Genomic DNA, 27,274 nt, shown 5'->3' with positions numbered 1-27,274 from the left:
TATGCGTCTTTCAGATCCAGTGTAGTGAGAAAGTCGCCCTGACGGAGGAGTGGGAGAACTTGCTGAAGAGTTACCATATGAAAATGGTCTGAATGGATGTATGCATTTAGAGGCCGGAGGTCTAGAATGGGCCGTAGGGTCTCGTCTTTCTTCGGTATGAGAAAGTACAGAGAGTAGACCCCTAGATTTTGCTGATGGACGCGGGTTTTTTGCAGGAGGGAGAGTACCTCTTGTTTCAGAAGTGTGGTATGTTCTTGTGACATCGCACGGTGTCTGGGTGGAATATTTGGGGGGGTAGAAGTTAGTTCGAGACAGTACCCTGACCGAATAATTTGGGTTACCCATTTGTCTGACGTTATGGCCTCCCAGGTTTGAAGGAAGTCTTGTAGTCTGCCCCTGACCGGAGTGGAATGGTCTGGGGGGAGCGGGGGAAAGTCATTGTGTGGGCGGTGTGGCAGAACGGGCGGTGCTGGTTTTGCCCCTGCCTTTATTATTGTTTCCTCGATATCCACCTCTTTGGTAGCCCTTTGAGAAGGTATTTTGAGGAGGGGACTTGTAGGAAGTGGAGGCGCTATCGGAAGAGTAACCTCTGCCAGAGCCTCGAAAAGAGGAATGGTGAAAGGAACGTCTAGGGGTTTGTGATTGCAGGGCTCCCATAGACTTCGCCGTGTCTGTATCCTTCTTCATTTTTTCCAGGGCTTCGTCTACTTTTGGGCCAAATAAGTGTTGTTGGTCAAAAGGGTGGTTTAAGATAGATGATTGGACCTCTGGTTTAAAGCCTGAAATTCTGAGCCAGGCGTGACGGCGAAGCAGGACACTGGTGTTTATAGCCCTGGACGCCGTGTCTGCTGCGTCAAGTGCACATTTAATAGAGGTGTTGGTAATAATCTTTCCCTCTTGTATTAGCTCATGAGCTTTATTCTTCTATTTCTCCGGGAGATGCTGCATGACAGCCTCCAGCTCATCATAGTGTGCTCTATTGTACCTTGCTAGCAGCGCCTGCGTGTTGGCGATGCGCCACATATTGGCAGCCTGCGAGGCAGTGCGTTTGCCTGACGCATCTAAAAGCTTGGACTCCTTATTAGGTGGTGGAGCCTCACCAGATGACTGAGAGTTGGAGCGCTTCCTAGCTGTGGAAACCACTAGTGAGTCTAGGGGCGCAGGTCCTTTAATATAGACAGGATTGGTGGGGGCTGCCTTGTACTTCTTTTCTATTCTGGGGTTCAAGACCCTAGCTCTAACGGGGTCTTTGAAAACCTCTGTGGCATGCTTGGTCACCCCTTTAGGCATGGGTAATATAGCGGTGGATTTATCTGCTATGTCAAATGTGTCAAGTAGGAAGTCTTCCTCAACTGGATCACTGTGTAATTCCACCCCATGGTAATGTACCGCCCGTTGTAAGAGGTGGTGGAACCCCAGGGAGTCCTCTGGTGGAGACGGCCTGGATGGATAGAGATCATCCTGAGGCACATCTGGGATATCTGGATTGTGATAATCCTCCCATGGGTCAGGTGTTCCCGGAGGAGTGGGGTTCTGCGGGGCATCTGTGGGATAATAGAATGAATCTCCGTGGTCATCAGGGTCCAGAGACGGTGTTGGGGACCGATGAGGCAAAGGTGGAGAAGGTGGGGGCGGAGATGGAGGGGGTGGGGGAGGAGGTGGAGAAGGAAGAGGAGGAGTTGGAGGCGGTGGGGAGGGTACTCTGAAGGGGGATGTGGCAGAGTCCTTCCGTTTTGGTGGTGGAGGAGGAGTTGGCTTGTCCAAAAGTCTTTTCTTGGAAGAAAAAGTTAAATGTCCAGTCCTGGGATCCTTAGTTAAAGTCTTTTGAAGAGGATCCGGTGTGAAAAGCTCCTCCGGCACCGATTCCTCCCTCGGTGCCGATGTTTTCGGAACCGAAGGCTTCGTCGGTTTATCCGCGCCGTGCTTTCTTGGGGTGTCCGATGTTTTGGTCGGCGCCGAGGGATTTGTGTTTGGTCGGCACCGAGAGGCCAGGTTTCGACACCGATGGCTTCGGAACGGAACTTGTTTTCTTCGGCGCCGAAGAATGTTTGTCGGCGCCACCAGGAGGCTGGCTCGAGCCCGAGCCGCCAGGAGACTTGTGATGCTTTTTCACCAGGCCCGAAGGTAGGGTGATGGAAGCAGTACGCTTGGCATTCCCTAGGCCCGGAGGCGAAGGGGTAACCGGAGTCTCTTTCGGAATGGGCGCGGGAGGGGGTAGAGTACTCACGACCCTCTGTGCCGGTGTGATCTCCTCCACGTCGGAGTCGTCGGCCTCGGAAGCGCTGACGACATCTTCCTCCCGCTCGGTGTGCAGCTGTCCCGACGCTCCGGTGTCTTCTCCGAAGATGTCAGGTGGAGCCGGGGTCGATGAGTGCGCCATGGTGCGTCGAGCTCGTCGATCCCGAATAGTCTTTTTCGATCGAAAAGACTTGCAGGCGGGGCAGTCTCGGGCCTCGTGTTCGGGAGAGAGGCAGAGGTTGCACACCTGATGGAGGTCGGTGTGGGGAAATTTAGACCCACATTTTGGGCACTTCTTGAAGGGAGTCCTTTCCATCGGCCGAGACCGGAGTCGAAGTAGGCCCGAAGGCGGCTGCCGATGTCTGGAATCGAGGAAGTGCCGAAGAGAGAGATGAAGAAGTCTAATACGTCTCGATGGACGAGGATTTTTCGTCGAAGGTCGAACTGGAAAGGTTCGAAGCCGGAGCACGAAGTATTACATCCGAGCCCGATGGTGAAAAAAACCAATCTGAGGATGGAGCCGAAGCCCATGCGCAGTACGGACCGAAGGAGGAGTCACCGAACTCGTGACTTCCAAAGACTGTCCAAGAAGAAAAACAAACTGCAAACATCCGGGCCCAACACCAGATGGCGATCTATGCAAAAGTGTATAATCTGCAGCTCATATGCCTCGAACATATATATATATATATATATATATATATATATATATATATATATACGCTGAACTCCAAAGTTTGCCGGCGTTTGGACACCACTGGAGGACGGACCACAAGTACGTGCAAAAGTTTCTTTATTGATGCTACTCCTTGCACCCTCACATTCGCCTGACGCGTTTCGATCCTCTAGGGATATATATATAATCATACGAATTCATGTCTATAGCCTTTTAGATAAAGAATCTAACTAGAATAATGAAGTAGCAACATACCTTAGTCTGAAAACATTTGTATTTAATAAAAAGAAAAAACACTTCTATTTATAGAGACTCATCTTATTGGAATCGTTTCCATAAACCCCCTGTCTTACTGCTGTGTGACTGCGGAGTAATGATTCTTGGTAGCAGTGGTGTGTGAAAGTGTGGATGTTTTCCACATTACAGCACAGCAGATCTCCATTAAAGGAATAGATGCAAATCAACAGTTGAGGAGATACCCCCTTTTTGGAATGTGCTCTGGCTTTCAATGCTAAAGGTGTGCCCACTCTAGAGTGGTAAAACTGAATGGTTGCAGAAATCGAACTTGCATTGGTTATCTTGGGCACTGAAGTACCTTGCCTAGACTGTTCATAAAAAACTAGAAGATGATGAGTTTTCACATATTTGTTTAAACTGATGTAATAGGAATTTGAGATATCACGCGGTTTCTAGGATATCGAGATGCGGGATTTGGGGAAAAAGGTACAAAGTATGATATGTTCATAGAGATGATTTTGTGATGGAACCTTTGAATAAACTTAGGATTTGTTCTGAGGGAGACATATTTGTGATTGAAACATGGAAAAAAGCCTTGAGTTGTGAAAGCTTGTATTTCACTGATTCTGTGAGCTAAAGTGAGAGCCAGCAGTATGTGACCTTTCAAGTGATAGCGTTAGGTCCGCTTTGAGAATAGGTTCAAATGGTAGTTACAAAAGTTGAGAGAGAACCACATTGAGGTGGTATCTTAGAGGAGGGGCTTGTACTGGAGGGAACACTCTAAACATGTTCATGAATCGTTTGATTATTGTTATGGAACAGAGAAAGAATGTGATGTGTCTGTACGTAGATACGCTGCAAGGTACACGTTGAGAGACGTACGTACTAATCTGGACTTGGCAAGCAATAGGAGTTGAGGTAGAACCTGTTGACACCATAAACAAAATCGATCCATTTCAATTTGTATATTTTGTTTGTTGTTTAAGTTTTTGCCTTTGGTAAGATATCCCCGCAGTGTTGAGAAATATCTAAGTCTTTAAACAGAATGAACTGAGGAGCTATGAGCACAAAAGGAGAGAAGCTGGCTCCGGATATAGGATCTCGCCCTGGTTATTTTTTTAGCAGTGTGGGCTTGGCTGACAGAGGAATGAGATTGGATTTTGATAGCAAGAGGAGGTCTGTAAGCCAGTGTTGCCGGGGCCACGTGGGAGCATTGAGGATGAGATAAATGTGTTTCGTCCTTACTTTGTTGAGAACCTTTGCTATGAGCGGAAAAGGGGAAAAAAGCATAAGTTCCAGACCATATGTTCAAGAAAAGGCATTCCCCCAGAATCCTGGGAGTGGGAACTGACTGGAATAGAAGTTTGATTTGTTGTTTTCTTCAGTTGCCAAGAGTTTCAGTGATGGTTTTGCCCAAAATCAAAATATATATTGTAGTTTGGATTGAACCACTTCACCACAAGTGAATGTATTTTAAAAAAGCTGCTATGTTTGCATGCGATATGTGTTTATTGACCCAAGGTCTACATAAACATTTCTTTGACTAATTGACTGACTGCCAATCAACAGTTCAAATGCATACAACTTAAACATGCAAGGATGGTGGAGAAACTCAATACAGTAGATATTCTAGAGTACCCACCCCTAGAGGGGGGACTGCTCCAAGGGGAAATAGCAGAAAAAGTGGTCTCATGGACCAATAAGACACTAATTAACAACATGCTAGACTCACTGACGAGCGAGAGGACCCTCTAAGAGACTACGGTGGGAGATATGGATGACACTGATTGGGAGGCAGCACTAATGCACCAGAGAAAGGTAGCCTTTAAATCAAAATAAAGACTGATCCAATTCAATATCTTTCATAGGACATACTATGATAACGCCGGCTTACATAAATTTGGTAGGGCAGAGTCTCCCAAGTGTCTGTTTTGTAGAATGGACAGGGAATCATACATATACACACTAAGGGAATGTCCCAACATACACTCCTACTGGCCCACCATATTATAGGAACTCAACAAGATAAGGGGGGAAAAAAAACACCGATGAACCCCAAGTTCACTCTGTTAGGAATACCAAAGGAAGTGGATAGCTCCAGGGTCAAATTCCTCTTTTGCAACGTGGGCCTCATAGTAGCTAAGACAGATGTAGCCAAGTACTGGGGTGCTGCGGAACCCCCTACTCTAAAGGAATGGAAAACAGGGATGTGTGCTGAAAAAGTCACGTACAAGGCTAGAGGATGCCCGAAGAAGTACTAGAAGATTTGGGGTCCCTGGCTGAAACACTATGGTATAGATATGGGATAAAAGGTTGAACAGCCCCCATCGCCACAACCCTTGTGAAGCGTGAGAGAGACTGGTGGAATATATGGTCCTCATTCTTTCAGATTTAAGGTTTATAATGCATTGTCCAGCATTGTATAAGGTTTGAAAGAAAATCTCAAAAACATTTTAAAAAAAAGAAAAAAAGTAAAAAAGACAGTCTCAAAAGAGGTGAGGGGTAGCTCCGGATTTGCCTCCTTTTCAACAGTAAGAAAGGAACCGATGTCAGGGTGCATGGGATGACACTTATATAGGTTCGCGCATGTCACCTCTGCCGTGGAATGTGTCTGATGCAGATCCACCAGCATGCAGGGGTACTGCTGAAATTTTTTAGGATTCACTCTAGCTCCTGGGGGAATATTCAAAAGGTGAGGAATCTGCAGTTAGAAGTCTCTTGTAGAAACAAGAATATTAATTTACAGTTGCACGCCTGCTTGTTAATTTTTACTTTTTTGTTGCCGGTCCTGGGTTGCTGCGTCTCTCCTTCATAATCAGCAGAGGTGCTATATTTTTAATGCACCTCTACCCTCCCAGACTGCTTGTACTTTTCTGCTACTAAAAATAGACCAATGTTGTTCCTAAGCAGGGCAAAGATGTACTGTCTCTGCACGACCTCTGAAAGCATTATCATTCCAACCAACAGTGCTGCATAGTGATAAAACACGCATTGCAGAGATTTGCAACTGGACATTGCAGCTACGCTTAGCGTTTATAAAGTGATGGACACAGATGTGATGGACACAGATGTATGATGTTTACATACTTATGTCATATTACCTAAATCTTCATGTGAGGCATTTCTGTATTACATATATTCTGAATACAAAGTATTAGAGAGACAGTAACATTTGTCAATCAGTTCTTTTAACTTTTTTTTTCTTTTCACAGAACATATTTTTCCATAAATTGTTTCCCATTCTATACCTGGTTTATCGTAGTGGAAAGCACTTATGCACTTTGCACAATTTCTGCACCACCTATACCTGGATCATTCAGACGCAGGTTCAGAAGAGGAGGCAAGTTCAATGGATGTATAAGATATGTTTCTGAGTTATGAACATGTGAATGTAAACCTCAACTGCCCTGCATTTCCTGCACCACATCCCTCGAAATGCTCCAGATGTCACTAAATCATAGATAACATACAACTTTGCTTATGGTATGCTCTTTGATAACATCCCTGTGTACATAGTTTAGGCTTTTCAGAACTTTTAGATTCAAAGTCATGCATATACGACTTAAACATTTTTACAAGAAGAAGTCTCATTTAAGTCTCCGAGGCGTTTTGTGAATCTGACCCACTGAATCAAACTTAACTAAATCTTTTACCGAGAGGTGGAAGGGTAGCTCAACTCCACAGCATTCAGTGTATTGATAGCCATGTTGTTCAGCACACAGATAGGGATCATAGTTGCCAGGAAGCTGCAGACTCTTACACCTTAAGGGCTTAGTGATCAAGCTAGGGTTAAATAACAAGGGCAAAATGCCAACCCTCACTGTGCTGGTTTTGGAATAATTTGTCTTAAAATATAAAAGGTAGGAGAGTAAAAAACACCCAACAACTTTGAAGCACTTTAAAGATTCCATCAGATGTGTGCATAAAGGAGAGTGTTGTTCCATCGGGAGAACACTTGGGCTGATGAATGACCGAGCAAAAGAAAAGGAAGAAACAAGTAATTTATTTAGCTCTCAAGTTTCTCAGGTCCATATGTTAGCAGTCCACACAGTCCAGGCTTTTTTTTTGCGTTCTGTTATTTCTAATTGTAATTCTATTTACAGCTATAAAATCAGGACTTCAAATCCCACAATGAAAAGAAAAAACTTTGACTAGATTAGTAACTTGCTCACGGATCTGGGAAACCTGAGACCTCTGACATTACTTATCTTATAAAGCTGGTTCACATGCTTATATCTTTTACTTTATGTGCACAGAACTTAACAGTCTACCGAATTTCATTAGAAAGGAAATCTCAGCATCCCAACGTTGAAAGCCATGATCACAATATCATAAAGAGCAAAAGAAAATCAGCCTCTAGCTGGTCGGTCTCCAACCTCTAGCTGGTTTTCATCAGGAAACTGCACACAAAGGCACAAATCTGACAAATATGGGATCAATAGGAAGTGGATGCATTACTTTTTTTGTCATGTGGAACTGCTGTTTCTGTAAATTGCTTGAATGCACTCTTTTGAAAGTCCTGCAAAAGTAACACTTGGTTCCCGAATGTATTTCCAAACATGTCTCATGCCACCAAGATGACGATCAAGCATGTAGTGAGGGCATCAGTATGACAAAACACAACTGTTGCTGCTTCAATTAAAAATGGCACAAGCATACAAAACTGAATCTTCCATGCTGCCACTTCTGATGGAAAAAGTTTCAAAGTCAACTTTCAATCATGCGATAACCAACTACTTAGGTCTCTTCATTAACTGCATGCCCAAGTTAAGGTTGACACTGGCTTTTCATTCTTTATCTTCAACAACAGTGTCGCAGTCTTTATCTGCTTTTGTACTGTGAACATCCCTCGCAAATATACTTACTGCAAATTAACAGTCGTCTTTTCTTTTGAAGTGTAAAGCAGTTTAAGTAAAATATCCAGAAGTCTGTTCCTCAGAAGGATCAGATTAGCGGACACAAGCCCTCCAAACTCTTCTTCTGTCCCTAAACAAAATGTACATCAGTCATTAAGCATCAATTATAAAAAATAATACATTGGCTAAAAGTAAAAATATTTTTAGGGTTTCAGAAACGATAGATTGATGCAGAAGCCCACAGCACTGAAGGGGACTACTTTGTGAGTGGATGTACTCTTTGAAAAACAGCAGAATGCAGTCACTTACAGTGAACTTAAGCAAAGTATGAAGTGGGTTGACCAATGGCTGTATGCTGTACTGGGTGTACAAAAACTTGCAGTGACACACCATCAGGCCACCGGATGAAAAAGGCAGGCTGAAAGGCCCTATAAGCGAATATATTATATGTATAATTTTAGTAAAATAGAAAGGTCTTGGCTAACGACAGACCTAAAAATGCACAGTAAGGATCTGCAAACTGATGCATTTTAGTTTGCCTGTAACCAGAAAAGACATACTAACAAGGTCACTGCTGGTTAGCAGATAATATAGAAAGCCTTATTAACTTAACAAAGAGATTAGTACATAAAATTCTATTTTATTTTAAAACAACAGGATAAGTTAGTAGTGTGGGAAGCTGACTCTGTATATACTATACCAACATGAGGTATAGTGTGGACAGAGTTCAGTAGAACCCCAAAGGTAGGCAGAGGTAAAAGTAGATAGCACCTTACTCTCTATTTGTGGTAGTGTGGACGAGCAGTAAGGCTTTAACAGAAGGTAGTGTTAAGCATTTGTTGTACACATTCAATCAACAAATGATGTCACACACTCAAAGACTGAACTCAGACTAACCAATAGTTATATTTATTTTCTAGAACCAAGCAAGTGGGGCAATGGTAAGTGTAAATGGTACTTTTCAAGGCAGGTTGAACAATACAAGCAAGCTGAATGAAAATTACTTTATTACAGGTTTGTAAAGGTTTTCAATACAGTGGAAATTACTGTTAGATCACTTTACAGTTTACTTTATGGATTACTTTTTCTACTCAGTGTGATATGCCTAGATATCAATCACACTGGGACATTTCCTAAAGAAAAGGTAATTAAAGCAGCTTTTAGTTATTTGCAGTTTTGCAATGTTTCATACAAAACCAACTCCACACTTAAAACAATTTTTAGGGAAAAGCAGTCAATGCAATCCTATGGAAGTAAATTGAGTTATCGGTTTACAGGTAAGTACAAGTTTATGGGAGTTGGAATTCTGGGGTTAGAACCAGAATTCCCCCAGCGTCAAGGATGCACTCTCAAAGCACCCTCAGCGGCACTAGGGCGGCCGGGTGCTGAGGCCCAATGTTATCCAATGGGGGTTTGGGGGCCTCCGGGTGGTGGCTGCTCATGAGCAGGTCACAAGGTTGTGGGAGCAAAGCTCCTGGTGTTAGGCTCAGTGCAAAGGGGGATCCGACTTAGCACCTAAAGTACACCTAAAGCGGTGCAGGGGAGGCTGGGTACACTGTGCTCTTTTGACGTCGGGTGCCCTGCTGATTTCAATGGGGATTCTCTGGTTGCAACAAAGACTGCAGGCTCGGGGACGAAGATCTTCTGGAGGTGACCACCGGTTGGATAGGTAAGTTGGGATGCCTGGGGATGCTAAGACACCATCGGTTGGGCCACCCAAGGCTGTGGGGCGTCGGGTGCAGGTGTGTCTTTAGGCATCGGGTTTTCTTACTCCAGTCACGGTCGTGGGGATCCTCCAGAAAGAGGTTGCAGGCTTCGCTTGGAGTTTTGAGGCAGATCAGAGATCACTAGATCTCAGATCAGGATCACTGGGGAGACCTCCTCATGGTGTTGGGCAACTCGAGCTCGGGCAGTAGGCGACAGATGCAGACTCACGGTTTTGGCTGGAGTCTGAGTCTGTTGGTGAGCAAATCCGGTGCTCACGGGAGACAGATTCTTTCTTGTGAAAGACAGGCCAGGTCCTCGGATTTTTGAGGTTGCTGGCTGCAGGACACACCGGGATTTTGCTGGAGCAGGTTTGAGGTGGGGACAGGCCGGTAGGACTGGGGCCAAGTCCGTGGGCGTCCTCCTCCTCTTAGTTTCAGCACGGCTCTTCGGTCCTTCTTCTTCTCTTCTTCTTGGTCGGTTCTTGTCTGAGGAGGCAAGGTTCAGGGTAGCCCCTAAATACAAAATTTAGGGGCGTTGCAGGCAAGTAAAGATTGGGACGAATGGGTCCCATCCTTGGGGTGGGTACAACCCCTATTGTTGAAAAACAGGATATGGAGAACCTCCGTTCCTACTCACAGCGCATAGCTCAAAGTCCCTAAGGTTTCTATTATACCATAAACATTTCAAACCATTTCACAAAAAATCAAACTTTACACACATATGGAAATTGAAAAACGTTTTTTTCTTGGTATGTGTATCTCAGAAACTTTTTTCCAACAGATTAAATAAAAGCTGTAATCTAGAAAAGCTAATTCATAGACAATACAATGCGTATTGAAATTCTAATTACAAAAGAATTGACACTGGCAGGTGGCCAAAGAAGACTGATGTACACTTGTATTACTGAATTACTGGCATACTAATTTTTTTCCCCTGAAGAAGTGTTATTTAACCCGAAATGCACTGGGGTTGCTGTAGTTAAATGTCAATTCTTTTGTAATTAGAATTTAAATAGGCATTGTATTGTCTATGAATTATCATTTCTACATTACAGCTTTCATTTAATCAGTTGGAAAAAAGTTTCTGAGATACACATACCAAGAAAAAAAACTTTTTCAATTTCCATGTGTGTGAAAGTTGGATTTTTTGTGAAATGATTTGAAATGTTTATAGTATAATAGAAACCTTAGGGACTGAGCTGTGCGCTGTGAGTAGGAACGGAGGTTCTCCGTATCCTGTGTTTTGCTAACAGGGTCATAGGCAGATCCCTTAGTTCACAGCAGCACGCATGATTAAACTTTTTACATGTATAATTTTCTGGTATATCTACTGAAGTTAGGTGTGCAGGTTGAAATCCATTTTCATAATTACACACCCTATTATGCCACCCTTTGGGGGGGGGGCATATGCCTCACTCTGGTTGGCTGGGTCCTCCACATCTGCAAGTGGGTGGGGACTGAGAGTTGTGCATCACCTCGCCTCCACCACCTGAGCAGTGGGGTTGGCAAAGGTGGACACACCTCCCGTCCTCACTTGATTTTCCCGCCGATTCTCCCACCCAAAGTGGGGGTCAGAACCGGTGGGAGCCAGTTGCTGGAAGCAGCTAAGGGCTGGGATAGCTCACAAAGGCGGCAAACCTTTGAAGCTTACCCTTCGGCGACCCTGCCCATCCTGGGGGAGGAGGCTTGGCACCTTGTCCCAGGATGTACATTGTTTCAGACCCCAAAGAGCAACAGGCTCTCGACCCAGGGATCCAGAAACATCTCTAAGATGCCCTCTGCGTACATTTTCCATTCAATCCCACACTGGCATCAGTGTTGGTTTAATGTGCTGAGAAGTTTGATACCAAACTTCTCAGTTTACAGTAAAGCCATTATGGTACTGTGGAGTTCGTAATGACAAACTCACAGCACCATATACTCTTAATGGCATTACTGCACTTACAATGTCTTAGAATTGACTTAAACACTGTAGGGGTGCAGGGCTCATGCACCTATACCCTCACCACTGGTATAGTGCACCCAGCTAGAGGGGTGGCTGACATATGCCAGGACAGTGTGTTGTAGGCATGGCACACAGGGATGTGTGCCATGTCGAATCTTCACTTTGTTCTTCACTTTATTCTGCACCAAAACACACAGCCTGCAAAGGCAGTGTGTGTAAAGGTACAGAGCCTCTAAGGGTGGCACAATACGTGCTGCAGCCCTTAGAGGCCTCCCCTGGCCACAGTGCCCTTGGTACCTGTGGTACCATTTACAAGGGACTAACTTGTGGCCAAAGAGTGCCAATTGGGTTTTGTTTTTAATGCAGTTTTAGGGAAAGAACATAGGCCCTGGGTACCTGTTTGGAAGGAACCCAGGGCACACTCAACATACATCAGCAGTTTAGCAAAAGGTGGGGGCAACCATGCAAAAAAATGGTACTTTCTTACAAGTAGTTTAAATCAGTTGCTGGGGAGATTTGTTACACAACTGCAGGTCACAATTTTGAAAATAGGGGAGATCGTTCCCCTTGACGTTTCCACTGTGGAACTCACTGATGTAACTCAGCAAAAGAGGTGAACATACATTCTTAGTTGTTTGTGCTTATTTAGGGACAGGGGTGTGAGTACTCTATGCACTTTCTGCACTGCCAAAACGGCAAGTTGAGGCACAAGGTGCAGCTGCCTCCTGGAAGACACCACACGAGGTACAACACCTCATCACATTCGATCAAGCATAGGAAGTCAACACCTTTAGACCACAACTGTTTGCATCACCTTTAGTATTTTGCAGGGGGACAAGAAAAAAAGGCCTGCCCAGTGGCTCAGCTTCCACTTGGGGAGATTAACTGAAAATAAAGTAGTACAATAATAATTTCAGTAGGTGTACATGTAAGGATATCTATTAGGGGTACTAATACTGCTCAAATACACAATAGGCAACATGTGTAGGGCAGATGGTAGGGACAGCCTTTTTGGCCCTCATGATACACAGGGCGCACTTTTCCTGTTTGCGCCATGGTGCGCCTTTATTTAGGTGCGCCATGCGCAAACAGAGAAAGTGCCCCCTACTACAGAGAATGTGCTGCCCCCGGAGCTGCCCCGAACTCGTACTGCCCTGGGGGCAGTGCATTCAAGTGAAATATGGAGTGCCTGCTTCAAAGCCACTCTGTGTTTCAATGTGCAGAGGGCAACCCGCCTGCTCTTTGAGGAGGGATAGGAGATCCTTTTGCAGCTGGGTGCAGTGAGTCACTGTACCCGCCTACCAGAGGATGTCTGGGGGCTCCATAGGACCCCTCTTACTATCTCCAGAGTGACAGTGCGCCAACTTTTTGTAGCGCACTTTCAGTACGCCTCCTGACAACTTCTTTGCCAATACGGCATGGGCACAGAGGAAAAGAAATTCCCTGATTTGTTGGGACCACCCCCATACAAATGAGAAAATGCCCTCTTGAGATCGCACTGGTGCACATGTAGCACCAGCGGTATCATTATTATATCAGAGGCTGCACAAGTGTCTGCGGCCTCTTCTGTAATGCCCATGTGCCCCCGAAGGTGCGCAAAGTGGGCGCACATGCCCGTTGCGCCTCAGGGTACTTTCTGCAATACACCCCCAAAGGTGTATCTGGCGCAGACAGCCACAAAAGTTCCTGCGCAGTAGGGATAATTACTGTGAATTGTATAAAACTTCAGTTAAAGTAAGAGTTAATTATGCAATAAAACAATTCATATACTGCTACGAATTAGACATGTATTACCTATTCAGGCTGACAAAGAACCTTACCAGCTTCAAGATTTTCTTCGTTATTTATTTCCATGACTACAAACTTCTCACATACGGCAAATGTTGGCAAAGTAGAGGAGATGAATTGTCCGAACCTTTACAGATGAATAAAAGGATAAATTATTTATTTGGATTCCATTAGTTAAGATGAGTTAATGCATTTTCATGTGTGACTAACCATTTTAAGAAACTAAGTACAAAAAGGTTTAAAAAGAACTGTCCAAAATCATAAGTAAAAAGTAGAACCTAAATAATTACCAATACACTGAAGAGTAGCTGAGCCAAAAATGAATACATTTAATCTCAAGAACATTTTATTTACATTCATGCTCGACGGTGAGTAAAGCTTCCAGTTTCAAGGGAACCCGAGTAGGGGAAAATATTTCTTATACAGTAAGCACCTGTTTGTGGCATGTAGTGCTGTAGATTCACATGCTTAGCATAATCCTGCCATCTAGTGTTGGTCCCAGATGTGTGCAAGTTGTTTTCTTCTAAAAAAAGTCTTTCGAGTTGCGAGGTAGTGTGACTCCTCCACTCGGTGGTATTGAGCAAGGTCATCGACTCCATTGTTGGATTGTTTTCCCGCATGGCGAGTAAGGATGAAACATGAAGCAAAGTGTACTATATAGAGAGGTCCATGTAAAAGGAGTTTGTGAGAAATAGTGAAAGTAACTCTAACAAGCACAGACGTCCAGGGAGGAGGGTGGGCGCATATGAATCTAAAGCACTACATGCCATGCACAAATGCTTACTGGGTAAGTAACATTTTCCATTCTCTGCATGTGCGGCTGTATATTCACATGCTTAGCACAGACAGTAAAGCAGTTCTCCTCCATAAGCAGTGGTTTGCCTGTGGGAGTTACAGCTGTTTGAAATAGTGTATGTAGAACTGCTTGGGCCACATTTGCTTGTTGGTGGGCCAGTACATCTACAAAGTAATGTTTTGTAAATGTATGTGGTGTAGACCATGTAGCTGCTTTACAAATGTCAGCTATAGGAATATTTCCTAGGACGGCCATTAAAAACCTTTTTTATGAGTGGTGTGAGCTCTAGGGGGAATGGATAAGGTTCCTGTAGCTTTAGCATAGCTTGTTTGGATGCATTGAACAATCCATTGTGCAATGCCTGCTTTTAGAAATGGCCCTTTCTTTGTGAGGTTTTGGGAAAGCAACAAATAGTTGTTGAGCCCTCCTAAATGACTTAGTCCTGTTAATGTAGTACATGATAGTTTCTTTTTGTATGTTTAACATGTGTAAAGTCTTTTCTGCAACAAAGTCAGGTGGGGGAAATAAGACAGGAAGTTCAATAGATTGATTAAGCTGGAATCCTGAGACCACCTTTGGAAGAAATGTTGGGTTGTGCAAAGTACAACCCTGTCCTTATGTATTTGGAAGAAGGGTTATTATAAAGTTAGTGCCTGAAGCTCACTGACATCTAAGCGAAGTGATAGCAACCAGGAATATTACCTTCCATGATAAAAACTTGAGGGGTCAGGAGTGGAGGGGCTCAAATGAAGGGCTCATTAAACTTGTAAATAAATTATTGAGATTACATGAGGGAGCTGGTGGCACCCTAGGAGGAATGACTCTTAAGACCTTCCAAGGAAGGCTTTGATGACTGGAATTCTGAATAGGGAAGTGTGTTGCTTATTTTGTAGGTATGCAGCTACCACCGCCAGATGAGCATTATAGATGTAAATGCTAAACTAGAGGTGTGCAAATTAAATAAGTAGCAGACAATGTCTTGTACCTTGGCTGCAAAGGGATTGTGTTTGAAATGACAATAGTGAACAAATATTTTCCATTTAGAAGCATAACAGGCCCTAGTAGCAGACCTGCGTGCCTCTTTGAGAATGTCCACACATTGCTGTGGGAGATTGAGGTAACCAAATTCTAGCACCTCAGGAGCCAGGTGGCAAGATTAAAGGATCTGGGGTTTAGGTGTCTGATTTCTCCATTAGAAGGTCCTGCCTGTTCGGCAGTGTTTTGTGGGGAACTACTGACAGTTCGGAGAGTGTGGTGAACCATGATTGCCGTGCCGATGTGGGAGCCACCAGGATGAGGGTAAGAGATGTCTTCCAAAGTTTGTGAACCACAAACGGAAGCAGTGGGAGAGGTGGAAAAGCTTAAGAAAATATCTCTGACCAACTCATCCATAGTGCGTTTCCCTTGGATTGTGGGTGTGGAAACCTGGAGGTGAAGTTTGGGCATTTGGCAATTTTTGCTGTGGTGAACAGGACTATTTCTGGTTGTCCCCAACGCTGGAAGTTTTGGGGGAGAACTTGCTGGTTGAGTTCCCACTCGTCAACTTGTTGGCGCCTCCTGCTGAGATCTGCGGAACCGTTGTCCATTCCCGGTAGGTACTCCGCTAACAGGTGAATGTTATATCGGAGAGCCCACCTTCAAGTGGTTTGAGATAAATGAGAAAGCTGAGAGGATGGTGCTCCCTTGCTTCTGGAAATAATACATGGCTGTGATGTTGTCTGTTTTGATAAGGACTACCTTACCAATCAGGTGAGGAAAGAAGCTTTCAGCGCTAGGTGAACAGGTATTAACTCCAGGAGATTTATGTAGCAATATCACTGACTGGGTGTCTAGTGTCCCTGGACAGTTAGATGTTGGGAATGCGCTACCCATCCCTTAAGGGAGGTGACGGTTATAGTTCTCTGCGGAACTGGGTCTAGGAAAGGTTGTCCTTTTACCAGGTTGTTGGTCCTCCACCATTGCAGAGTGACAAGCTTGACAGCTGACCAACACTAGATCTTCCTATTGGCACTCCTCGACTCCATTGGTGTGCTATGCACTCCTGCAATGGACGCATGTTTAGTCTGGCATGAGGTACTATGGCTATACATGAAACCATCATACCGAGCAGACGCATAACTGCCCTCACTATTACCTGTTGACCTGGTTGAAATTGGGGAATGAGTGTCTGGACTGATAGCATCCTGGCAGTATTTGGGTAAGCTATTCCTAGTTCTGAGTTGAGAATTGCTCCTAGGTAAGGTTGGAGGTGGGAGTTTAAGGTGTTTATTGAAAAGCCTAGGTTTTGAAGTAGGTTAATGGTGACACAAGTGTGTTGGTAACACTTTTGATGAGTTGTGCTTTTGATAATCCAGCAGTCTAGGTATAGAAAGACAAGAATGCTTTGTCTGCGCAGGTGAGCAGCTACTACCGCAGAGCATTTTGTAAAGACCCAGGGCTCAATAGTGACCCCAAAGGGGAGGACTTTGAACTGGTAATGCTGACTATTTATTAAAACCTGAGATACCGGTGATGTGCTGGGTGAATAGGAATACTTGAGGTCGAGTGTGCCATAAAGTCGCCTTGTTGTAATAACGGGATGACAACTTTAAGAGTAACCATGTGAAAATGCTCTGAGAGAATGTACTTGTTTAGGGGTCGGAGATCCAATACTGGTCTTGGGGCCCGTCCTTTTTGGGAATAAGGAAGTATAGAGAATAGACTCACATACCCTGTTGGTGGTGAGGACAGGTTCTATAGCTCCTTTTTTGAGGAGTGCTTGTATTTCTTCCCTAAGCAACTTTTGATGTTGTGGTGAACGTCTGTGTTTGCGAGGTGGAATGTTGGGAAGTGTGGAAGTGAGCTCCAGATAATAACCATGTTGGATAATATCCCACACCCACTGATGGGAGGTGATGTTCTGCCAGGCTGGAAAGAATGCGGACGACCCCCGACGGGTGTTGTGTGATGTGAAATGAGAGGTAAGTCAGGGTTTGGTGATTGTGGCACATGGTTTTGTAGATCCAACCTTGCCTCTCTGCCTTTGGAGTTGTTACCCCTATACGAGCCTCTGTAGTATACTCTAGGCGAGGTGGTTTTGGTTTGTGACCATTAGTATGAGGTGGAGGTCTCAGGAGAGGTAGTTTTGGACCCTCCATGGTAGGATGATCGGTGAAAGGAGCCACGATGGGAGGGTGTTTGTAGCGCTCTGTTGGATTTGGCTGTTTCTAATAATGTATCTACTTGAGGGCCAACCAAAGGGTCCCATGGGATGAGAGGGCCAGTAGATTTTGCTGTACCTCAGGTTTGAACCCTGAGACCTGAAGCCAAGCATGTCTGTGTAGTAAGATACTTGAGTTTATTCTCCTAGCTCCAGTATTCGCAGCGTCGAGGGCACAATGTATAGTTGTGTTGGAAATTAATTTCTAGTTATCAACAGGAGAGAGAGGGAAAACTTATAAAGGAGCACTCTTGGTCCCCCAGCTAAGGTAGCTTAAACAATAAAAGAGTGTGCCTTCTTGTGAGAAGAGCAGGGAGGAAGAATCTTACTTAGATTCTTTAGAAAGCCCTCACTCACCAACCTAGTTGGTGACATGCTTCACCATCGGGCCCCACCAGGGGAGGCCGAATGCCTCCCCGGTGTGCTGCGACGCCAGAATTACTGCGGAGCTGGGTTTTTTGTGAAGAGGTGAAAGTGGTGGTTTAAAAGTGTCAAGATTGTGTCCAAAAAAGATTTATTAGTTGGCCAATTGGACACACTAAAAACAAAGTGTGGAATACACAACTGAATAGATTGTTCAGCTATATCCCGTGGTGTAGGGTGTAATTTCTCTCAGAGGCTATGTGATAGGCTTGTTTTTTGTGCTTTTCTAGGAAGTATCGGAAAAGTTCCTCCACTTCGTTCCAATAGGCACTATCATAGGTAGAGAGAAGGCCGATGGAGTTTGCAATAGGCCAGTGATTGGCGATTATGCAGCTACCCTCTTTCCAGCAGCATCTATGTTCTTGTTTTCCTTATCTGGTGAGAGGACTTCACCAGATGTTTGAGAATTGGCTTTTTTGTGTGCAGTTGCTACTACTAAAGAAAAGAGTTTAGTGAAAGTTGACCTAGTATGTATAGCGGGTCATTAGGGGACGCTTTATACCTTTTGTCTACCATTGGTGCTATCAACCTAGATCTTACAGGGTCATAAAATATGTAGGGGAGGATGACGGGGCAAATCCTTCAGTATTGGTAGATTTTGTGCGGTACGCTGTGTGGAGGAAAGCACTCAAATATGAAGTATGGGCCCATAGTGTAGTTGCACCTTATGGAAGGTGGCAGACCTACCAATTAAGTCATGATATGAAGTAGTATCATTTGAGTGGCATGGGTTTGCAGGGTACAGATCAGGGTCTGTATTATCTGATGGTCAGTGTCATAAGTATCCCATGGGTCATCTTGTGGTGGGATATCAAAAGTGTCCCATCGTCTCTTCCCCCCCCCAAAAAATAATTAATTGACCCTTCTGGTGAATATGGTGTAGGGGTAGCTGGTGAAGCAAGTAGTGAGGGTGAATGGTGTGGAACCAGTAGAGGTGGTGGGCTTATGTGTAGAGGACTTGTGTCCTTGACCGCCTTTTTTGGCAGAGTTGGAAAGTCCAAAACCTCTTCAATAGATAGTTGCCTTTTGGAGGTTTGATCACCACTGTATCGAGGTTGAGTATCTATCCACCCTGTATCTGGATGGATCATAATATGCTTCTGCCAAATGTCTATTTCTTCCTGTAGTCTTTGAGGCAGGCGTTCCAAGGATCCCGATCAATGGCCAGTTTTGCTGGGCTCTCACATTCTTCGCTCCGACGCTGATGATTTTGGCTCCAAAGATGTTCAGGAGAGAGGCACAGATTACACACCTAGTGGAGATCGGTGAGAGGATCTTTAGCGTCACACCGAGAACAGAAACCAAAGGGCGTTTGTCCTATCACTGAGTGGACATGGTGTGGGGGATGGTGGGAATGCCTAGGGATCGAAGTAAGACCACAACAGGCTAAGACTCATGTAGTGCTGCAGTCGATGAGTTGCCCTGTCGAAATGGAAGCTATCGAACAGAAGAGAGAGAGGACCATGATCTATAACAATACCGACGGAAAGCAGGTATGAACCGAAAAAAGTGTAGCACAAAGGTGTTGAACTGCAACAGAAGAGCACATGTCCAAACCCAAAAGTGGAAGAAAATCAAACAATGGAGTTGATGATCATGCGCATTACCAACAAGAGGAGGAGTCACATTTCCTCGTGACTTGGAAGACTTTCGTCAGAAAAAAAACAACTTTCACACATCCAAACCCAGGATTATGTTAAGCATGTGTATCTACAGCCACACATGCCTCGAACACAAACTTTCCAAGAACTAACATTTAATAATGAAAGCTCTCCTCTATTCAGAGATGTTTAGAGTGCAAATACAACCAACATGTCTTTTTCTTATGGTAAGTCTGTTGAACTGTCATATTACTATTCACTATTTTCAGAGTTACTGTGTATGTTGGCTACAGTACAAACATCCATGACAGTGGAACATGCCAGGACAGGACAGAAATGCACACTGGAAAGGGTTCTATAATATTTCGGATCATTTAAGACACCTGTAATTTTACAAGCTGATTGAACTCGACTAGATGAAAAAGAAGGTATTGTGAGCTACATAAATGCCACATAACAAAAACAACAAGTAGGGTAGAGGAGTATTGTAAATACTTGTAACTATATTACAATATTTGTAAGATCCTTAATTGAAGTCCTGCCATCCGCCTTGCAGACAAATTACAAGAACTGTCACCTATCTTCCACCACATTGAAATTGGCTGTGGTATTCACCATTCAGTCGCTTATGGCGATGCTGAATGGGGATGGCAGTGTAGCTAAACATCTCAGAGCTGCAGATACTACCCTCGTGTTCACCACCCTGGAGTCCAGGACTATGCCCACCTCCTAGCCTGTCACACGTAAAAACCCAGGGAGGGGGATACAGGTCCCCTACCTACAAGCCTAAGCATATATAGTCCTTTCTTAGATAACCTTCCCTGGGGTGTGCTAGCATGACCTGGCAAAAGATGTATAACTAGAATTCCCGCATGGTAAGGGAATCTCAGGTTTCCAATCTTGCTAAGGAGTACTTGCACATCCCTGGAAGAAAACAAGTCCTACACCTTAGAAAATCCCTGGGATTAACCATATACAGTTGTGCATGCACAGCTGTACGAAGGGAATAACAAGGATACAATGATTTTTCAACCCCATGAGTCCATGTGGTCCCACAGTACTGAGCAACAAGGGGACAAACATCAGCAAGGCAATGCATGCACTCACTGCTTTGCTGTTGTCTGTCACCAGCCTGCCATTCTCTCGCCATAGCACAATCGGCCTTGTAACTCACAAGTAAATCTGCCAGCAGCTATTGCAGCGTGGCAAGGTTTACACATGAGTGCAGGAGGTGACTCTACTTAGGTCTAAATAGGGGCCAGTAAGATCAATGTCTAAATTGTATAAGTTTTGTGTATCAGTGAAACTATATAGGAAGGTTACCCTTTTGTACTGATATGATGGCACCAAAGAGTTTGGGAAAACTATGCTGAACTTAGCACCTATACATTTTGGGGTATCGGCAGCAATTTATCAAAATAGATCAAGGTGTATTCTAATCTCTCCTGCCAAGAGAAACACTTCATATGTAACATTTGGAGAATGACTTTACGACAATTAGTGCAGCACTCAATCTTCTTTTGCAGATATGAATAAAACATGAGGGTTGTCTGTATCAAGCATGCATTCTGCGTCTCACATAGCAAAATGCAAATCTGTGCACCAAATACAAATAACTTGGTGCACTGCGCACAGCGTTATTTTTTAGTTTGTTAAACAATACGCAAGAACTGAACTAAACAGCTTAAAAAGAGAAATTTTTACATTACCGGAGAAAATCAATGCTGCTTGGAAAACCTTGAAGCAAGAAGCTCAGGACATTGCCAATTGCAGCAATAGTGGGCTGCGAAAGAGTAACGTCCCTCAAAGTCATCAAAAGTTTCTGAACCAGTTGAAATTCTCTCATCAACTTTGCGTTCTTTGCTGCCTCACTGAAAACAAAAAAAACATGAAAACAGTGTACAGTTTCTTCACATTTTTCAACAGATCTTTTGTGTCACATGTACAGTGTCGTGCTCATTTACCTTGATTCTGTGAGTAGTTCAATAAAGTGCTCAAATAACGACAGATGCAACTCGTATGGTGCATGAAGCCACACCTGCAAATGGAGGACACAGTGCTATTATGACATGGTATTTAGTGGTCACTACTGAAACAGATATGAAAAAACATCAGTACAGACAAACGCTAATCCCACAAAAAAAATTGTAATTTGATTATTAAAACGTTTTGCCAAGCAACAGAAGGTTAAGGACCCAATGTACAAAGGGTGGCTCACAAAACAGTCACTGTTTTTTTAACACTGATTGTTTTGCAACCCAATTTCACGTTCATGCCGATGATGGTGAGCAAATCAGTCGAAGCACAAAATCACCATGCACAAACAGTAGCAAGCATTCCTATCTGCAATGAACAACTTTCAATCTGCAAATCAGTACCACCTGCTTTGACAGCTTGTTAACCTGTTTATGGTTTACCATCGCAATTGTTGTCACAAGGCTCTGATACAGTGAATTCCTAATTGCAAGGAACACGTTCCATTTAGCATTGAGTTGCAAAGTGTACATAGTGCTAACAATATAACCAATAGTTGGTACTCTAATATGGTGACACATCTGAGACAAGGCCTGTGTTTCAGCTTGAGTTTGATGTGGTGGTTTTGCTCTCTCACAGATAACATGCTAAACTGCAGCACTGAGAAACTGACGTGGTTGTGGCAGAAAAAATTATGCATGCCTGATCCACCAGTTCTCCCAAACCCACCATCTTCAAAACATCATGTTGTCTGACCATAGGCCATCTGGCTAGGTTTGGCTTCTCCAACCTGCTCTATTCTTTCCAACCACCCTCTTCCCAGCACTAAATGATGTCCCTTACATGTCTCCTTTCCTGTCCTGCCCTTCAATATTCTCACTTTCAGTTTTCTCAAACAATTTTCCTCTTCCACCTAATACGGTCTCGAGAAAGGTATTTTGTGATCCGTTCTGGATTCCTTCTGATCATGAGCTGTGAAAAGTTCAAAGGCTTTGTACAAATGAGATGTCTGAGACTGGCGGCACCATTGTATTAGTTGTTGTGAAACGGAATTGGGCTCCTCCTGTTAAACACCAACAGCAGAAGCTCCTCAGATCTACTGAATGGGAACAAAGACTACCAGGAAGACAATTTCCCCACAATTTAAAATACATACTATATACTTGTATATCACGAGGATCCACACTTAATAGAACATCACAACTTAACTGGCATGCCCCACACTGAATGCTCTTGTACCAGGCTAAAGGGCAAGATAAGCTTTTGAACTATTTAACTGAGGTTTAACAAATACGCCCCAAAAAGTTCCAGTTGGACAATAGAAGGATAATTACAGAGGAATATAAAACAAAATGCAAATCCTGATGTGGCACAATGACCAATAACTCTGCACCCTTCCCACACTCACAATCTAACTCTCTCCGGACATCAGGGCAGCATCTTCTTAAAACACTTTTATAAGAGAAATGAAACATTGTTTGCTGCAGTACTGTCTCACACACCAAGGAACACATGGTTACCACTCATGCTAATGATGCAACTAAGAATGTTAAAATACTCAGATGACTATTTCAGGTGGCACCTTAACATTGTTGGAAGCCCATACCCAATAATGTATTTATTATCTTATAAACAGTGCTGAGAAAGAAATATGTATACAATGCAACCAGGTATTCAGTATATGTTCTGTTTCTTTATTATAAGCCAGATGTTTTGGTAATCTAAGGTTCTGCAATAACCTGTACCTGGACACTTGTTCTTATGTGAGGCACACTATAAAAGAAATATGGCTTAAGCTGAAAGTTCACATACCTCAAAGTCACAGAGCAGGTCCTGAAAGGCTGTGGAATTTGGAATAATGGATGTTTCATTACCGCTATCCACTGTACCGACCAAGGAAAAGGTCAGATGGAGAATGTGGCTGTTGAGTAGGGATCTTTTTTTCTTCAGCAACATCGCCAGCAACTAAAACAAATAAAAAAACATTACTACCATGAAAGGAATACCCTGCACATGGTTTCGCTCTACTACTGATTAGACAACACTGAGTATGAGACACTTCAAGAAGTAAAGTCCTAATTGTGCATTTCGGAGCAGAGGTTGAAAGGGGCGGGAGGTGAGGGGGTGTATTCTGTTTGACCAGAGTTTTTAAATGTATTTTATTTATGAAGTTTTATAAAGAGCAAACATGACCAACATTTTTGGGTCAGAGCGCTGTGCAGCCTAATAAATAGCATCAAATATACAGGAGCAAAATATAGAATATACAGCATGGAAAGATAATATAAAGAGACATAGTGAAAACACAAGCAAAGAAATCAAATTGGCATGGATAGTCGTCTCAGATAGGAAGGAGATTATTCAGTCATCTAATTTTTACTTCGTTTTTAAAAAGAGCGAATGAAGGGATGGTCATGATCTCTGGGGGAAGAGAGTTCCAAATTCTTGGGGCAATTCTAGCGAAAGATCACTTATAGGTTTTGTTTTTGTGAAATTTTTGGGGTTTCAGCAGTAGGGAACATGTACTATGAGAAGCTCTAGTCCTTCCGGATAGAAACAGTTTCTGAGCCAGGTAGCGAGGAGTGTTGTGGTGGATGGCTTTGTATGTCATGCATTCTATTTTTAGGTGGAGCCTACATTCATAAGGAGAATGGAGGGCTGGGATGATGTGATCATTTTTCTTTACATCTGTGATGAGCCGTGCAGCTGCATTGAGGGTAGCCCTCAGCGGTGCTAGTTTTATTTTCGGTAGGCCAACAAGGGTAGCATTCCCATAGTCAAGTTTGGAGATCATGAGAGCCTGAACCGCCATCTTGAGATCTGCATTGGGCAGGAAAGGCTTTCGTTTTCTTAAGACGTGGAGATGGAAATTGGTCCCTCTGGTTGTGGAGCTGAAGTGATTCATCATGGAGAGGTTGTTGTCTAGTGTTATTCCTAGGGATTTTGCTGGATATGTGGGGCACAGTTCAAGGGGGTGAGTAGTGGGAGCCAGTCTTTGATGTTGGAGGTGGGGTTGGGAGGTGAGAATAATAGGAATTCGGTTTTGAGGGTGTTAAGTTTGAGGTAGTTAAGTGTTAACCAGTGTTGAGTTTTGTTGAAGATGTTATTGAGAGTGCTGATATCGTTAGGGGAGGTAATCTTCATGTACAATTGCGTATCATCAGGGTACATATGGTAGGAGATGTTGGAGTGTTTGAGGATTTCAGTCAGGGGTTCCATGTAAGATTAAACAGGGTGGGCAAAAGTGAAGTACCTTGGGAAATGCTGATAGTGACCGGTGTCTGATCGGATAAGTCATGATTGATTAGGACTTGTTGAGATCTGTTTGGTAGGAATGAGCAGAACCATTGTAAGACAGTACCAGACAGAGAGACCCATCCTAAGTTCTAAGAGGTTCAGGGGGGTTTCATGTTTGACTGTGTCAAGCGCTGCCAATAGGTCAAGAAGGATTAAAAGACAGGATTCATTATGATCTAGAAAGCGTAAAGCATCGTCGACAATGTGGACCATGGAGGTTTCAGTACTGTGACCTGGTCTGAAACCAGATTGGCAGTGGTCGAGGAGTTGGTGCTGGTCAATGTGATTACAGAGTTGTTGATGAACACATTTTTCCAGGAGCTTGGCTAAGGTTGGGAAGCTCGAAATGGGGCGAAAATTGTTGGGATCAGAGAGGTTCGCGTCAGACTTTTTTAGGATAGGTGTGATAATTCTGGTCCATACGGGTATCAGGAGGTGTGAAGTTTCCTTGAGGAAATTAGTGGAGGGAGGTTCATTAAAATGGTTGGAAAATTTAGTGGAAGACAGTAGTTTTGAGAGGTCAGCGTCCTCAAATGTCTGAAAGTTGGACCACAAGGCAGTGTTTTTAGGTTTAAAGAGAAGGCTGCAAGGACAAATTTCCTGCGAGGTGGAGGTGCATTGTGACAGGCTTTGAGGCGGTAAGCAATTCACAGCAATGCGGAGCTCATTGCCAATTGACTTCGTTCTCTCAGAAAAGGAGGACAATTTCTGAGATTTAGGTAGGGTTGTAGTGTCAGATGTGGAGGATTTACATTTCCCATTGGTTTGTTGTTTCACCAGTTCAAAGAGTTTTTTGGGACGGTTGAAGGCTGTGTCCACTTGCTGATGGAAAAATGATGATTTGGCACTTCTGATGCACCTATTGTAGTTTCTTCTTTTTTTACGCAACAGTTTACGGTTTGAAAGAGATGGGGTCTATCTCCACCCTCTTTCTGCAAGTCTAAGGGCACGGCATTACTCGTTAAGGCTACAGTTGAACCAGGTATTGGTTCTTCTTATCAGGACTCTCTTTAGTCGTTTGGGGGCAATGCAGTCCAATGCAGTCCACGATGTTAAACAGAGCTAAGGTAGTGCTTAGTGAGGTCTTGAGCATCAACTATATCAGTGGGAGGAGACAAGAGGTTAAGGCTGGTGGCAGAGCTCATGTCTGGATTGAGAGTGTTTCTGGTCCAATGTTTAGTTTTCACAGGCTGGCATTTGCGGATGGTTGCGTTTTCAACAATGGAGAAGGTGATGCAGTGATGAGCGGTCCAACCGCAGGGTGAAATAGAATACAATAGTATGGTATTTTCCTTGGCTATGATTAAGTCTAAGACGGCCCCTTTTATATGAGTAGGGCTATTACAGACTTGGGTCCGGTTGAGGTCATGGAGGAAAGCCTTAAAGCAATTCACTAGTGGATCCTTAGTGTCGTTCCAGTGAATGTTGAAGTCACCTAGGAAAATCTGGTTGTTGTATGGGGTAAGGTTGGTGGATATGATCTCCATGAATTGTTCGATGAAGGTAAGATTCTCACCTGGGTGATGGTAGAAAGTGTGCAGAGTGCAGGTGGAGTTGTCTTTGGTAGAGATATTGATCATCATATATTCACAGCCAGATGTTGGAGAGGAAAGTGATTCTTTGACAGAGAGGTTTGATGGATAAATACATGCAATGCCACTCCCAAGACGGATAGCGCAATCTTGACGGATGACAGAGTAGCTGGGTGGAACCAGGATGTCTAGAGTTGTGACTGACTGATATTTTCCACTTTCAAAAACACAGACAACCACTCCTGCTCAATCTGGAATAAAATGATAGTGCCAGCTGGATCGCTGAGACCAAGTGTAAAAAGTGCATTTAGATGAAAAGAAAATTCAAGAAACATCATAGTGAATAAATGGTCCAGGCAAATTAGAACAGATGGAATATTCTACTTACCAGTATGCATCTGTTCTTGGCATGTAGAGCTGCAGAGTTGTACACTTAGCATAGATCGCCCTCTGGTGTTGGGAGTTTGTTTTTCTTCTTGGACAGTCTTTGGAAGTCACGAGTTCGGTGACTCCTCCTTCGGTCCGTACTGCGCATGGGCTTCGGCTCCATCCTCAGATTGTTTTTCGCCAACAGGGAAATGATGGAGCGTAGTAATAACAGTGAGAAACCCATGTGTGTTGTATCTAAATAAGATGGACTGGAACGGATACAGGTAGCCGGGGAGGCGGGAGGGCGTGTACAACTCTGCAGCTCTACATGCCAAGAACAGATGCATACTGGTAAGTAGCATATTCCGTTCGAGGCATATGAGCTGCAGATTGTACACTTAGCATAGATTATATAGCAGTACCCAACCTTAGCGGCGACCACCGGTATCCGTTGCAGTGGTTTGAAAAAGTGTCTTTAGTACAGCCTGGCCCACACTAGCTTGCTACTTGGAATGCACATCTACACAGTAATGTTTTGTGAAGGTGTGCGGTGTTGACCATGTGGCTGCTTTGCAGATGTCATCTAAGGGTATGTTCCCTAGAAAAGCCATAGAAGCCCCTAACTTTCTAGTAGAGT

The 27,274-nt window shown here is 43.8% G+C and overlaps 1 protein-coding gene across 10 annotated transcripts in view; it reads right to left on the bottom strand.

Moving 5' to 3' along the window:
- Nucleotides 1–27,274, bottom strand: part of WDFY3 (WD repeat and FYVE domain containing 3) — a 1,391,721-nt gene that overhangs the window by 658,423 nt on the left and 706,024 nt on the right. For all 10 annotated transcript variants that reach the window (XM_085636566.1, XM_085636564.1, XM_085636563.1 and 7 more), the window contains 5 exons: nucleotides 23,252–23,404; nucleotides 21,430–21,503; nucleotides 21,175–21,336; nucleotides 13,479–13,573; nucleotides 8,017–8,137 (listed from right to left, as the gene is read on the bottom strand). In XM_085636566.1, coding sequence (XP_085492692.1) covers nucleotides 8,017–8,137; nucleotides 13,479–13,573; nucleotides 21,175–21,336; nucleotides 21,430–21,503; nucleotides 23,252–23,404 — 605 coding nt within the window. The remainder of the gene's footprint in view (nucleotides 1–8,016; nucleotides 8,138–13,478; nucleotides 13,574–21,174; nucleotides 21,337–21,429; nucleotides 21,504–23,251; nucleotides 23,405–27,274) is intronic.

This window comes from Triturus cristatus, chromosome 2_1, assembly GCF_964204655.1.
Source record: "Triturus cristatus chromosome 2_1, aTriCri1.1, whole genome shotgun sequence".
Taxonomy (NCBI): domain Eukaryota; kingdom Metazoa; phylum Chordata; class Amphibia; order Caudata; family Salamandridae; genus Triturus; species Triturus cristatus.
The sequence above is the reverse complement of the archived record's forward strand: the minus strand, read 5'-3'. Positions and strand labels throughout refer to the sequence as shown.